Source organism: Rhagoletis zephyria, unplaced genomic scaffold (genome assembly GCF_001687245.7).
Source record: "Rhagoletis zephyria isolate East Lansing unplaced genomic scaffold, Rhagoletis_zephyria_1.1 Rzeph_scaffold_11903, whole genome shotgun sequence".
Classification (NCBI taxonomy): Eukaryota; Metazoa; Arthropoda; class Insecta; order Diptera; family Tephritidae; genus Rhagoletis; species Rhagoletis zephyria.
In genome coordinates, this window is record NW_016168978.1 from 1 (window position 1) to 14,924 (window position 14,924).

A 14,924-nucleotide genomic window follows, 5' to 3' on the forward strand; every position below is an offset into this window, starting at 1 on the left:
TACATTTTGAGACACTATTTGGAACGAACTGTGAACACCCCATATGTAACATATTTAGCGGACGTACATATGTAACTAAACTTTTTTCTCAGTGTACTAATAAAAATCGAAAACATCGAATTTTCTTCGACCAGTAGGTCCCTTTTAAGTTTCGCTGTCACATAGTTAGTGTATATACACACATATGTACGTACCTGTTATTTGATTACTCTGTGTTAATATTATAGACATTAGGAGTATTTTCTGTGGAGCTGTTTCCATGAAGCATTCAAATAAACGAATCAACGCAACATCGCTTTCCTCTTTGGTAGTTAATTTGTAATACCTGTGGAAGATCATACATATTGATAAACGGGAACATATCGTTACCTTACTATAGAAAGGCGCTATCTCCTCACATCGTCGCTGAAATACAAAAAGCTGTAACCAAGTAAAAATCCAAAAATTCCCTTTTTGATGATTATGATGCATTTCGTCGAATTATAAGTGCCCACATCATTTTAAGCAATACAAAATTTTATTTCGTTACTTTTTTGTATTTCAGCGACTATTTATATGAGTTAGGGCCTTTCTCTATTAAGGTAACGATATGTTTGTGCATGTGTACTCAATAAACATTTGGCTTGGATAAACATTTGAAAATTATTGGAAAACGAGTCTCTTTTTCAAGTCAAACTTGCGATAACACAGTAGGGAAAATCTCAAGTTTTGAAATGACACAAAAAAACGTCGAAAAACGAAGACACTTAATATTGGGTCGTAGATTATGGATCCGTTTACCGTTTTTCCAGACCAGGTCATTTTTCCCAAGATATTTTCACAATCGATGGAAAAATGAACAAGCAATAATTTTTTCTTATAAAATAGGAGGAAGTGATGTTACTCATACGCCATATCGAACAATGCGTATGAATAACATTTTCCATGTTAAAGCGTATACAGCTCTCAAGAAAACGGTCAAGAAAAAAAATTGTAATTATTTTGTGTATGTAAATATGTGGTACTGCCCAAGGAAATAATGGAACGGGCATCACAAAAAAAAAACTTTAAAAAACCGTAGAAGAAACCGTAGCAAATCTTTAAGAACTGAATATTGCCTTAAGGAAAATTGGGAGCTGGATACTAAGCTTACGGTTTGAATTTTTTTCCAATCGCAAAGCGAATATCTTGGAAAAATTAACTGATCTGGAAAACGGTCTACAGATCCGTGATCTCCGACTCAAAATTAAGATTACGAGTCTCGGCGTTTTTTTGTATCATTTTAGCGTCCCTACAGGATATGAAATAAGAGCCACACGTTTGACTACAATTAATAGGAAAAAACTATTGATTGTGCGAACATTATGGCGTTACCACCCACGGAAATTGTCTGGCAATATTGGGTATTGATGTTTAACAATATTCTGTAAAATATATACAAAAACCAGCACTTCAACTTTAACAAATATAAGTAACGTTTTTAGGTATTGTAGGACTCATAAGTGTCCAGGTGTTCGTGTGCTCATGCGTTCTTATAACTATGAATATTTTTTAAACGTCGGGATGTCAAGTGTCTTCTTCATTAATTTATTAAGACTCTCCGTGTATTCTGGCCCAAAAACAATTTTTCGTACAAACGAGGTAACACCTTCGTTATCACAAAGGACATAGGATATAAGTGAGCCATAAACATAGCCGGCATCCTTATTAATAATATAATTAATGCAATTATAAAAAATAATAGTAATACCCACAAACAAATCGTGGATATGAAAAACATAAGCTGTAGAAAAAAAGCGAAAATATAATGGGCTTTCTTTGGCTATTCCCCTTTCGATTATTTAGTGTTTATTACTTTTTATGAAAGTGTAGCTCGTTAAATAACAAAGAGCAAGCCAGAATTTCAAACATTATACAAAAATTAGCTACATTCGACAAAGTTTGATCAAAATTTTTAGCTTTTTGATTAGATTTCTTAGAAACATTCTGAGTCTGCAGTTTTATAACCTATTTAATTCAAAGTGCAAATTTTAAGTAGCTAAGACTTATCGTTGATATTTAGTAAATTAAGTGGAAGAAATTGCTTATTTTCTCCATCCAAAAAAAAAATTAAACATAACGTCTTTTATTCTAAAAAGAAATTGTACGTTCCGAGTCGATGCTTTCGAAATGTCCCGATTTTTAGCCACAGAAATCTGATCACCGTGGCTATACGGCATTAAAAACGGATCGAGGAGATCATTCGATTTTGTACATTACAAGGAACGGACGTGTTTGATCCATTTTATTGCCACCTGATACATATTAGCGCCTTTTCTACCTGTTACCTGTAAAAGTTCTCAAGCAAGCAGAAGCACATACATACATTCTTAAATACATATAACACTACTTACCCCTTAAATTTTGGTACTTCGAAAATGACTTAGGTCTGGCGGCCGTGCGATCTTGAACTAAAAGGTTGGGTATAAAATCCGTTTCAGTTCGATATGCAATTGGGTATTTTCGAATGTTCGCCGCAATATTTATTGAGTACGTATTTGCATACATATATACATACATATATGTATGTGCATATATATGTGAGTTATCGACTTACTGTAATTGCTCGTTTTTATTCCCTTTCAATTCAGAACGTTTACATTTTATGGAATAAATAAGAGAGTTCCAATACCTAAAATTAAGATTATACATACATACATACATGTGTGCGGGGTCGCTAAAATCGAGTTTAAGCTAGAGATAGTAGTTAGGGTGTAAATTTGCCTACATAATTTTATAATACATACTTTTGAACTTCTTTGGACTAAAATTGGAGTACTGCTACCCATGTCGGAAATTTTATTAAAACTGCTAATCTTGCACCTATTATTTTTATACCCGAATGCACTTGTGGCAAAATCGGGCAACAACCACGCCTGCCTTCCAAATAACGGTAATTTCAGAAGTACGAAAACTGCGATACTTTAATTACTGAATCTTATTTACTCGAAATTGATATTTACAATAGGGGTATTCATCAGCTTAAATGCCTCGTAAATGCGTATATCCCGTAAATAAGCTGGTTTTCCATACAAAATTAAGTTTACGAGGTTTACCTGGTGAATACCTCTAATGATTTTTATATCAATGTTAAGAATATTATACATTTTTGGAAAATGGGCGTAACCACGCCCACTTATGATACGTGTATGTATACCTTGGTAACCGCTCCACTAAGTTCTCTCAAACTTCGCATAGTTGTTGGCCTCGATACAAAATACCAAATGGCTGAAAATTTTTAAAATCGGACCTTAACCACGCCCCATCCCATACAACGGTTATTTAGAGAAGTACGAGAGCTTCGATAAATCAGTAAACGCTGAAGCTAATTCATTCAAAATTGATGTTTGCTATAATTCTTTAGCAAAAACTAGGTTTATGAATAAATTTGGAAGTGGGCGGTAGCCGTTAGATAAATTTGTACCAAACTCGGTGTGGTTATTGGGCTTGCGACATAAAAGCAAAACATTGAAAATTATTGAAATCGGACTAAAATTACGCTTAACGGTAAATTACAGAAATGCTTGAAACTTCGCTATTTCGAAATTTAAGGACGCTAATTTACTCAAAATTGATACTAACAACATTCCCTTGAAAAGAAGTAACATTTTTTGTGGAATTTTGGAAAATGCGCCGGGATTTTAATGTTGGGCTCCGCCCGAACTTAGACTATTTTACTTGTTTTCATTTGTTTTCCCTATTTTATCATACATTTTAGTATACAATTTTCGGCCCCTCGGCAACACGGAAGTTTTCGAGGTCGAGGCCTCGTAATTTTGCGGGGGGCCCGTAAATAGAGCTCCATACAAATATTGACAGTTCTTTTATGAGCTTTACAAGGTTTACGAGGCTTTTACGAGTTTAAGAGAAGACACCTACTAAAACGAAAAACAAAAGTGTTAATAAACGATCATTAAAAGCTTTGGGTTTTATGAGTCTCGAATTTTGATCGAAGGTAGTTCATAAGTTTTCTACAATCACGTAGAAAAATTTCTACCTTAGACATTGTCTCTAGCTAAAAAATCAATTTTGAGGATCCTGTTTAATCTACATTCATAGAAAGTTATGTACTTAGGTACATATGTGTGTATATAAGCACATTAACTAACCTTAGAAAAAGTGAGGAGAATAAAACTAGCATAGTTGTTTGCAACACTTCCCAGAAGTCGCCATTAAATTTGTTATCCTCATGACACCTAAAGAAATAAACAGAATAACAAAAAAATTAAATACTTAAGTTAAAATAACTCTTTGCAGGTTTTTATTTCTTAGTAATTTCCATACTTCTAATCAATACTGTTAGTTAAGGATAATAATAATGTCTTTGAATGATTTTTTAATGCGAAGAAAACATGCATTTAATGTCGAATATACTGTTTATTTTGACATTAGCGCCACCTAGCGGTTCCATTCCCATGAATTTTATTTTGTTTTGCGGTAGACTTTCTGCTGGAAACATCCATATTTAGTAAAAATTAATACATATTTTGTTCGAGTGGGATACTGGTAATAGATATAGCTATACAATTTTTACACAAGATATTTAGAAGAGATAGCGGTAATTTCTGCAAACTCAACTCAAAGTTTATATTTTTTGGATTATGACACTACTGAAGTACTAAATGGGCGATATGTATACCGAAAGTGGGTTAGACTGACCGGAATTCAATTTTTTTTTTTTGTAATTAGACATACATGTTTTTACCACAGATTAGGGTTCTGCCGACACAAAAAACTTAACCCGATTCAAAAACTTTTTTCTAGAATGCACTTACGGTTAAAATAATACACTTCTGAGAAAAAAGTTTCAAACAAAAGTCACGTATTTTTATCCTGAGAATCCGAGAAAGTCGATAATAGTTATGTTTGTTTACTCATTTCCAGTAAAATCGAGTAAAAGTGTTTATGAATTTTCATGATTTGGCTCATTTGCTAAAAAAAAAAATGGTATTAAAAAAGATCGCGTAAATACTTGGGAAGAAGATATAAAACCTTGGCGTATAGGTCAATAGAAGAACCGCACTTTATGCACTGCCCAACGATTTTCTTCGTAGCGAGTGACTCACATGTTGATAAGCTGCAAAATATGCAAAACTGAGCGATAAGATTCATCCCCAACAAACTGTACGACATACATACCAATACGATATATGCTTGTAGCTTTGAATTGATTAACCGTGAAGCAACAAGAAACTTGTGTACAATAGTAAGAAGGGCAAGCTACCGGATTAGCTTAGCGATAATATTCGATATATAAATGAAACCCATACATATATATTAAGAGAGAAAAACTGCTTCATACTCCCAAAGTATAGAACGGAAGTGGACAAAAAATATATATATTTTAAAAAGGCTTAAAGTACTTTAATGAATTACCAGTTGTTTTAAAAAATTGTGATACTATTACTCTTTTCAAGAGACGGATATACAACTATTGCAGAACCCAGTCTTATAAGACAGTGATGTACGATCAACAGCGTGGATTGGAAACTAGGCCTTACCAACCGCCATGACAGCGCGACTGGGCGGATCGAAAACTCAGCCTTTTCTACCGCCAATGACAAAACTCAACGGTTGACTATTAACTTTACTACTGCAGCAAATTTTTTTTAAGCTCTCGTAAGGTGACAATTGTCATTGTTATTGTTATGACCTACTAAGTACGCGACAAAGGCGAAACAATGCTCATAGTATGTTTTAGGCGCAGTAATTGTGACAATAGTCATACGATGAATTTTGTCAGTGTTATGGGAATAGAGCAGTATATGTTCAGTGTGTGTGTTATTTTTTGTGTAGGGTTGCCACTTTTTTTAATTATAAAATCTTCACCGTTCGTCGGACTAAAAACTGAGCTATTAAGTGAAGGGATATCAACTGCTGAGTGGAAGATCGACCTATCTCGGCAGCCAGCTCGAAAACACTCTATCTCAAACAACTTTTCAAGAACATCCTATTTCAGAATTCGTTTCAAAAACACCCTATATCAGCTGCAGATTCAAAAATGCCCTATATCAACACATTTTCAATACATTTTGAAGTGAGATAGGGCGTTCTTCAACCAAATTCTGAGATAGGGTGTTTTTCAATAAAATTCTGAAATAGGAAGTTTTTTGAGATGGGACGTTTTCGAACTGGCTGCCGAGATAGGTCGATCTTCCACTCAGCAGTCGATATGGTCTCCGGATGCGAACTAATAGTTTTTAAGTGGGGTTGCCACATTAAAAAAAAAAAACTACCTTACATATAATACGCGAAGGCATTTTTTGTTACTTACATCAGATTTTCACAGTTCATTTAATTATAAAATAAAAAAAAATAAAAAACTTTTTAATAGATAATGCTTTTATAAATGGAAAAGTAGAAAATAATATTTCTCAGTCCCATAGAATTTTTTTTTTGATAACTTTTGATTTTGAAACTTTAGCAAAAATCGTTATAAACAGTTCATGAGATTGAAAACGAAAAACGTGGAGCGCATGCAACACAAAGCACCTAATTTAATTGACAATAGTCAAACTACATAACCTATGTAGGCCTAAAATTTCTACAGAGAAAATATAAATTTGAGATCGATTTTAAGCGGTCGTTATTCATATACCCACATACATACATATGGGACTGAGAAATATTATTTTCTACATTTTAGTCCTTTTAAAAAAACGTGGTATATTAAAAAGTTTTTTATTTTATTTATTTTCTACTTTTAGTCTTGTCTGTATAGAATTTTCAGTAGATATTAAAATAATTCAACGATATTAATAGATTGGTGCACACACATACACACATACGAGCACCAATTAATTTCATTTAAAGAAATGGCGTGTCATCTATTTCCGCTGAGCTTGGCCTTCAGATGTGAAAAAGGATTTATTTTTTGGAAGAGAGTTGCCGCCTATACGAAAAATTGTAGGCTGCTCCTTGGACAAAAAAAATTAGTTGTCAAATGAAAGGACTTGGCCTCCAGCCTGTCAAAAAATTATAAGATTGCATTAAAAACATAAGATGTCAAATGAAAGAGCTGGGCATTTTTGAATAGGGTTGCCACCTGTTTTCTCCAAATGCGTATGTGTACATACCGGCTAGTTAATTTTTATAGAAGTCTAGCATACTAATATAACCAGCACCATACAAACCCACATTTCAAAATTTGTACAAATATTATAAAAATTCAACAAATTTTACCGATTACACCAAAAAAATTTAATTTTTTATTCAAATTCTTGGAAAAATGTTAGGTATGCGTTTTATAGCCTATTATAGTAGGATAAAGTGCAAGTTTCAAGACGCTTGTATCATGCATATATAGAACTACAATTTTATCATGTAGATACATACATATGTACAGCCCGCTTCACTTGAATATGTACAAAGTTACATCTGAATTGTTGATCATCGAAGAAGTTTGTTTTTTGATCACATATTGAAGAATTATTAATTTTAAAGAAGTAGTGAAAATTGAGAAAACTGCTATCTTATTTGTGCTTATTATTTTGAATCCCTTGAATAGGCACAGTGGCTTTAACACAAGGAAAAACCTAGATTGAACCATCAAAAGCATAACATTCATTTTAATTCTAACATATAACACACAATATATGGAAAAAACCCCTATCCGGTAGACATTACTATAGGCGCTTTGAAAAATCAAGGACATCTCGCTGCTTACTACTTTATCTGACAAGCAAAATTGCAAAACATCCTCTTCCAAATATTTTCCATTAAATTTAGGTCCTGTGAATGAATGTACTCTGAAAAAAATACGACTTTGCTTCGTTATCCTCGTTTTTACAACACCTGTAGGGCGAATCGGTGCGTAATTTTCTAGCATATTCAAGAACAAGTTGTGAAAATATGCGACAAATGTAAAAAAAAAAATCCTTAATAGTTGTTTTGGATGGATTATTCGTAATTTTGGAAACTGGAAATATTGGGCCTCATGCATAAAAAGTGAGCTTAAGCTCCGACTCGATTTTTAGTACAAATTCTTGAGCTTGAGCTCACCCCAATACGACTTGCCTTTTTTCCGTTTTGGATTTTTTATGAATTTAAAAAATAAAAAAATTTAATATTTTAGGCAAAAAATATTTTTTTTTCTTCATACATTTATTTTTACCGGCAAAACTGTTGATTATATAGAAAAACGTTATATGAACAGATTAAAGGAATTGTAATTTTTAATTTTTTTAAATTTGTTTGAGCAAAATCGGACTAGTGGTTCTCGAGTTATGTCAAAAAAAATACCACCACAGGTGACAATTTCCCCTATATGATAGTTACTAACTTCAAATCGATATATCTCGATTCCTAGACGTGACCCAGAGTAACGCCGGGACACGTATAACTTCTTTTTTACCGATATAACTTTCCCCGGTAGTTTGAACCCTTCCCGATCACTGACCCCCACCATTTGACTCACAGTGTTATTAAATCCGTTGTAGCGAACAAAATTAAGAAAGAGAAAACCACAATTTTTTAGTGGTTCTTTCAGGCATGAGAGTAGTACAAGGTTAGGGTTGTATAGTAAAACTGATGCCTTTTTTTAACATTTTGTAAACACAGAAGGGTATAGGCACGATATGCTTGAGAAGGCAGCGAAAGCTTCATTCAACTGCACGACTTGTTCGCACGCACACAGCGACATCAATTGCACGCACACTACAAAAATGCTCTGCCAAAGTTGCCCACCGCTGGTATAGAGTAATCCGTGGTTCCCTTGTGGTGTCGTCAACACAAACGTTTTTCTTTCATTTTGGTCCACTATCTCGACAATAAGATACAGACCTCGTAAAGGACTTTTGTATTTCCATCTAGCTTTTTGCCATTTCATGATTTTTTTGCAATGCTGTGAGCCGGCTTCAACTGTCAGAAACATTTGCATTTTCTTCAGTTTTATTTCCAACAAATCGCCTGCGAAGTCCTGGACCCACGAAGCTCACCATTTATGCATTTTTGCAGTTGAAAGTGCGCTTGCTTTGCTGTGTTAAGGTCTAATTACCCTTTAAATTCTTAAAAATGTTTTAAATGTAATTCTAACAATTTTGCTATACACATAAGGAGGCTACGCATCTTTGTACCTATTCAAGTGAATTAAAATAGTAAGAATAGTGGCTGTTCATACTTTCCATCAGGTTATCTGGTTATATTTTTTATTCAGTTTGCAATAATAAAATACACTACAGAATAATAAGTTTTAAATAGATAACCTGATAACAGCCACATAATTTTTGTGTAATTTGATATAAAGTGGAATAAAATCCAAAGTAATCAAGGTGTTTTTTTCATGTTTTCTTAAGCGAGATCAAAATTAAACTTCTCTGATGCCCCAGATATAAGCATTGATCTTGTGGAAAATATGTGTATACACATATAGGTATACCTATTCAAGTGAAGTGGGCTGTACATAAATACGTGCATAAAATATTCGTGTATGTTTATTTTCCAAATTATTCAACTTACATCTGTGCGTATATTAAAGCAGTAACACACATCGGTACTATCATGCAAACCACTGTCCAAACGAAATAGCTATGCTCTCCTTGTTGATGATATTCCACAGCCAATTTAATATTGAGAAGCACTGTGATGACTCGCATTAATATAGAAATTACAGTTGCTGCTATATCCCTGAAAGACACGGTTTTTTCCTTCCACGCATGTGTTCCAGCATCAACGCCATCTGCGTCTGCGCCATCGGCATCCGTTTCTATGCATTCAGGTAAATTACTTTTCCGCATGCACTGTTGGCGTGTCAATCTCATCAAATCCAAAATTGAAGTAATATTCTCCATAATTTCTATACCAATTTGTTCATGTATCGAACATACATGCATATACATATATGTATTAATTAATGAAGTTGATTAAAACTTATCGCCATGCGTCAGCGTGTAAACTGGACATTAATCATTTCATCTTATTTTTATGGTGCGACGAAACGACCTCACATTCGAGTAAATTATTATGAGCATCTAGTTTTCCCCAACAAAATGTGCACGTATACCAGTGTATGGGCGTGTATGTTTAACTTGTATGTTTAACTAATCTTTGTTTATTTATTTATGGTAGAGCTAATAGCTTAAAAAGGAAAAATGCAAAAATAAACATATCGCAGCAACAAATATTAAACGTCAGAAATATAAAAGCGAACGTAGGAATTAAAACAAACAACAAACGATACCACGATCAGCTGATGGCCTAGGCGATCATAAAGTCGATAGGCAGCAAACATGATTGAATCATGGGCAGCAAATACCGGCTACACATTCGGTTCTTTCCCGTACGCAACGCGGGATCCCGTGGACAAATGGCGCTTACGGCAAAATTTGACTAAAGAAAAACCCTTATAAACTCAAAACTAATTAACAATAAACATTAAAAATTAAATAATTTAAGTGTGAACTAGTAACATTTTCAGAGACTTTGTAGAAAATCTATCTTTGCGTTTTTGGGAATTGTATTCCAAACTTTAATCGCGATTTCCCACAACCTACCGAAATTAACATACGACAATCTTTTACCCAGGCGACGAAATGGATAAAGTGCCAAAGTACATATCAGTTGTTTTGCATTTAACTACATGTAGCCTGCATTTACTTGGTGCTTTTAAAAATAGTGAGTGGAGTGNAACTAAGCAATTACTTTTTCTCAGATTTTCATACCTTTCACTTAAATTTATTTGAAAAAATTTTGTGAAAGGTCTGAAATTTTAAGAAAAAGCATTTGCTTAGGTTTTATGCATACGGCCCCTTGTTAAATACACCCATGATACAAATATTTAAAGGTAAAACCGCTTGCCCAATTCGTCGGCCATCATTTACTTTTTGAAGTTTGTCTATTTTATAAAATTGAAATTTTGAGAGCAACTCAAATGCCAAATAAAAGTAAAACAAAAAACAAATAAATGAAAATACCCTGCAAACCAAAGTTCCCGAAATCTTAACGAAATCTTTTGGAGTATCTGATTTCTGTAGCGATTTTTTCCCGAATCTTCAAAGAAAATTATATGAAGTGGTTGACACGAACTCGTAAAGAAATTTCTGTACGAAAAATAAAGAAAATTCTGAAAAAAGTCTGCAAGAAATTCTTCACATAGCAGCATTATTTTCATTTCTTTACCGATTTTCTTCCGAAATTTCGTAAGAGAATGGAAGTGTGCGTAATTTATTTCATTTTAGAAAATTCGGAAAAAAATCGGATGGGATCTTTCCGAATTCTTTAAAAATTCTTTACGATTCAGAATACTCTGAAAAAATGGTTTGCAGGGAAGGCACATTTACATATATATGTATGTAGTTCCCAATCAAAGCTCGTTCGTCGCTTTTAAAATCTCGATAAATAAATAAAATATACTAAAAAGAAATTTGTTATTGAATTGGCTTTTAAGGATGTAATAAAAATAAATTCTCATTTATTTTAGAATTATTAATAATTACTGGCGGCCGCTGTGGTGTTGTGGTTAGCAATGCACGGTACAACTCCGCAGAGCCTGGGTTCAAGCCCTGGTCAAAGCAAAATATATAGAAGTTTTTTTCTTAACAATGCTCGCCCTTCGGTATGCAATAGCAAACCTCCGAGTGTATTTCTGCTATGAAAAACAGCTTCTCTTAAAAATACAATCGCCGTTCGGAGTCGGCATACCATATGTGTAAGTGTCAATCTTATATTATTATTAATAGTTACTAAGGAATAAACTTTATAAAAACTTTATTCTTATACGAAACGAAAATAATAAGATATTCTTATTTGCTTATGTGAAAATTTCTAAGCTGTACCTCATAAAAAAAATAATGACACCCATTACATACAATGTTTTCCGTTCAAAAATAAATATGTCAATTGAAATTTCTTTTGTTTTCATTTTGCCTTTATTTTTTAATGTCAATCGCAATTGTATAAAAGAATTATAAAAAAAAGAGTATTCCACCAGAATCCAAACAAAATTTCTTAAATTCCAACTAACTGCCATTTAATTTAAATTATGAAAAAATTTATTTTTTTTTGGTTTTTACACCATACGTACATTTGAAATCTTACCATGCTATTATATAAATTTTATTGTTTGCATATTTGCATTATTATTATAGTATGCTTTCTTCTGTTGAGCGGAGTGTGGTGTACAATTTTGAACTGTTTCTAATGCATATTCACATTGGAGATACGCGTACATACATTTTTTTAATACTGGAATTCAACCGCATTTCTTTGCAAAGATATTTCTAAATACGCGTGTATGCTATTTTATTTATCCTTGCGTTTTTATCTTGAGTTTTTTTGTCTTACGAGTGTAGACATGTACTTATTGAAAGAGAAAACGACATTGAAAATACCATAAATAACCGACTAATGGTCGTTTATCTACCATAAGTCGACACTTTCAAAATAAACGAAAAAAATAAATAAATTTTCAAATATTTTGGTTGTTTGATACAGAAATGCATGTACATAAATATGTATATATTGCATATGTAAAATATTACGTTTTCAAAAAAAAATAGCAATCCAAAATTTAGCGAAACAAATAAATAAAAAATAATGATTGTATCTGAGTTGTCTGAACATGACATTGTAATTATTCAAAGATGTCTTTATTATTAACTCTACCTCGCTGATAAGTTTTTTATGTTTCTATTTTGCTGCATGGCAAATACTCTGTTGCATGTGATATTGGTTTTATGAAAGTCGCACTTGGTTTTATACTGGCAGTGAGTAATATGAAGAATAAAATTTTCTACTTCGTGGGTATTTTCCCGCTGGTTTTGAACTCAGTCATTTCCTGGAATAAAACATTGGAAAATACATATCAAGTGATTTTCCTCCGAAGAACGGTGTCAATGCATTTGGTTTTAAGTTAATTATGCCATTACTTACACGGTCGTAGCGCGCCTTGTCCTTCTCGGCCATTAACACGTACCTCTGTTTAACCTCTGGATCCACATTGGACCATTTACGACCAAGCTCCTTGGCAATATCGCCAAAGCCATATTCGGGATTCGCAGCCTTAACTTTGCTGCGTTCCTCATTGCAAAACCAGAAGAATGCAGATCTAAAGAGATTAATGCGATTTTTAGCTAGATTTCATGTTATAGCGACAGCTTGGCTACGAACTCACAATGATCTTTTCGGCGCAATCGGATCCATTTTACCTACTACCGAAATGTTATCCAAATTTAAGAAAGGGATATCAAAGGACGCGTATGTATTAGCAAAAACCGCTTCGTTTAAATCAACTCACATTTACATTAATAAATGCACTAAATGAACACGTATTAATATTTAGTTGTTAGTACAATTTACTTCAACGGAATTAATAACAAAATATCTAGAAACCGTATTAATTATTACAATATAAAGATGAACAAAAGTACATAAAAGTGGCGTCGTATTGTTAGAAATGTGGGGAAAATATCGATGTATTCCAATTATCGATGTTTTGCTTCGATACATCGAAAATGTTCTACTCAATTTAAAATAGTCGATGTATCGATGCATAAATGCATCGATGTTTTTTGAAAACTGAAACTTCTGAACATTTAACCGCCATTTCAGTTTTTCAAGTGTGCAAAAAAGGGACTTGAGTTTGACCACAAAGTTGAGATGCCTCCAAAAAGTTTCGCTAGAAATACAATAACCTGAATTACAGTTATTAATTTAAAATTTTTTACAGTTTTGCTTATAACATATTTTGTTGTGAAATTATGTCTGAAAAATCGTATGCACATCGATGCGTCGATGTATCGAAAAATATCAACGCATCGTAAGACGGGTTCACACGTGTGCGGAGTTGACTGTCATCAAGTTGAACCTCGTGTTGTCAAGCAACTTGATGAACGCTGGCAATGGCCTTGAATCAAAATTTGTACTGCGAAAATAATAATGGGATTCATGAAACGTCGCAAAGTTATTGCAAATGTCGCATTTGTCGCAAATTTGCCATCTTGCGACACAGCTGATTACTTTTGTATGGAAACTTTCTAGCGACAAATACTATGGCAATGTCACATTTTTTTTTGGTAATTATTGCAAAGTCAAAGTCGCGAAGCACATGTTTTTTTATTGTCTTCAAATACTTCAAAAAAGGTAAGACTGCTTCGAATTTTAGTAGTAAAACTTTTCTCTTTCTCTAACGCGCGGCATTTTTGAAAAATTTTACATTAGCAATCCAGAGTTGCGGTAGGTCGCTCATACAACTTTGTTCGCAACATGGCCATTTCGCCAAAAATGCCACTTTGCGACGTTTTATGAATCGAACTAATATGTATTTATTACTATCCCCGCTAAAAACAGAAGTAAAGTAGGTACTTGGTGCCATAATTAAAACACAGTAGGGGTCTTCATCAAAAATGATAAACTGCTGATAAACTAGATAAAAGGATAAATTTATCATTTTGATAAATGAACTGTCAAACTTTATATGGAAATCTATTTAAACAAAGTTGATCACTATATCAAACGACTTTCGTGGATAAATGATTTCAAAATATATATTAGTATAAATATGTATATGAATTTAATTTTTTTCGTGGTAAACTTTCCGCTGAAATCAGCCTATGCCTGAAACTTTTTGATTATACGAAAATCATTTTATAATCTTGTATTTGAATATGGATTTTGAGATCGTAATAATACATAATATTCAATTCTCAAAAATCTTGGTCTCAATGATAGTAAGCATATATTATTCATTCAAGGAAAATTGTTAAATAAGTATAGAAAGCCTATGGACAACGATGGTTGGTTTACACATTAAGCACAAAATTATATGCATAAATAACTTTGAATCTAAAACATATGTACATGAAATCGAATTATTCGAAAAATATCAAACTCATCATCATAACACAGAACCTTTTCTTTCTACTGTAAGTGAACTCCTTGAGGAGGTACTGTCACTCAGAGTCATGTCGGTG

General features: G+C 33.1%; 2 protein-coding genes across 2 annotated transcripts; both read right to left on the reverse strand.

Annotated features, from left to right (window-relative positions):
- Positions 1–182: 182 nt before the first annotated feature.
- LOC108377310 (uncharacterized) lies at positions 183–10,036 on the reverse strand (the record flags this gene model as incomplete). Its single annotated transcript, XM_017633570.1, has 4 exons — positions 9,475–10,036; positions 4,128–4,214; positions 2,576–2,650; positions 183–325 (listed from the first exon to the last, which is right to left on the reverse strand). Coding segments are annotated over exons 1-4 (685 nt in total), but the record flags the coding sequence as incomplete, so codon positions are not given.
- A 2,583-nt stretch (positions 10,037–12,619) lies between these two features.
- LOC108377311 (high mobility group protein DSP1-like) lies at positions 12,620–13,418 on the reverse strand. The gene is made up of 3 exons (XM_017633571.1): positions 13,127–13,418; positions 12,886–13,060; positions 12,620–12,790 (listed from the first exon to the last, which is right to left on the reverse strand). The coding sequence occupies exons 1-3, from the start codon at positions 13,153–13,155 to the stop codon at positions 12,746–12,748; spliced, it is 249 nt and encodes an 82-aa protein (XP_017489060.1). The 5' UTR covers positions 13,156–13,418; the 3' UTR covers positions 12,620–12,745.
- Positions 13,419–14,924: the final 1,506 nt, after the last annotated feature.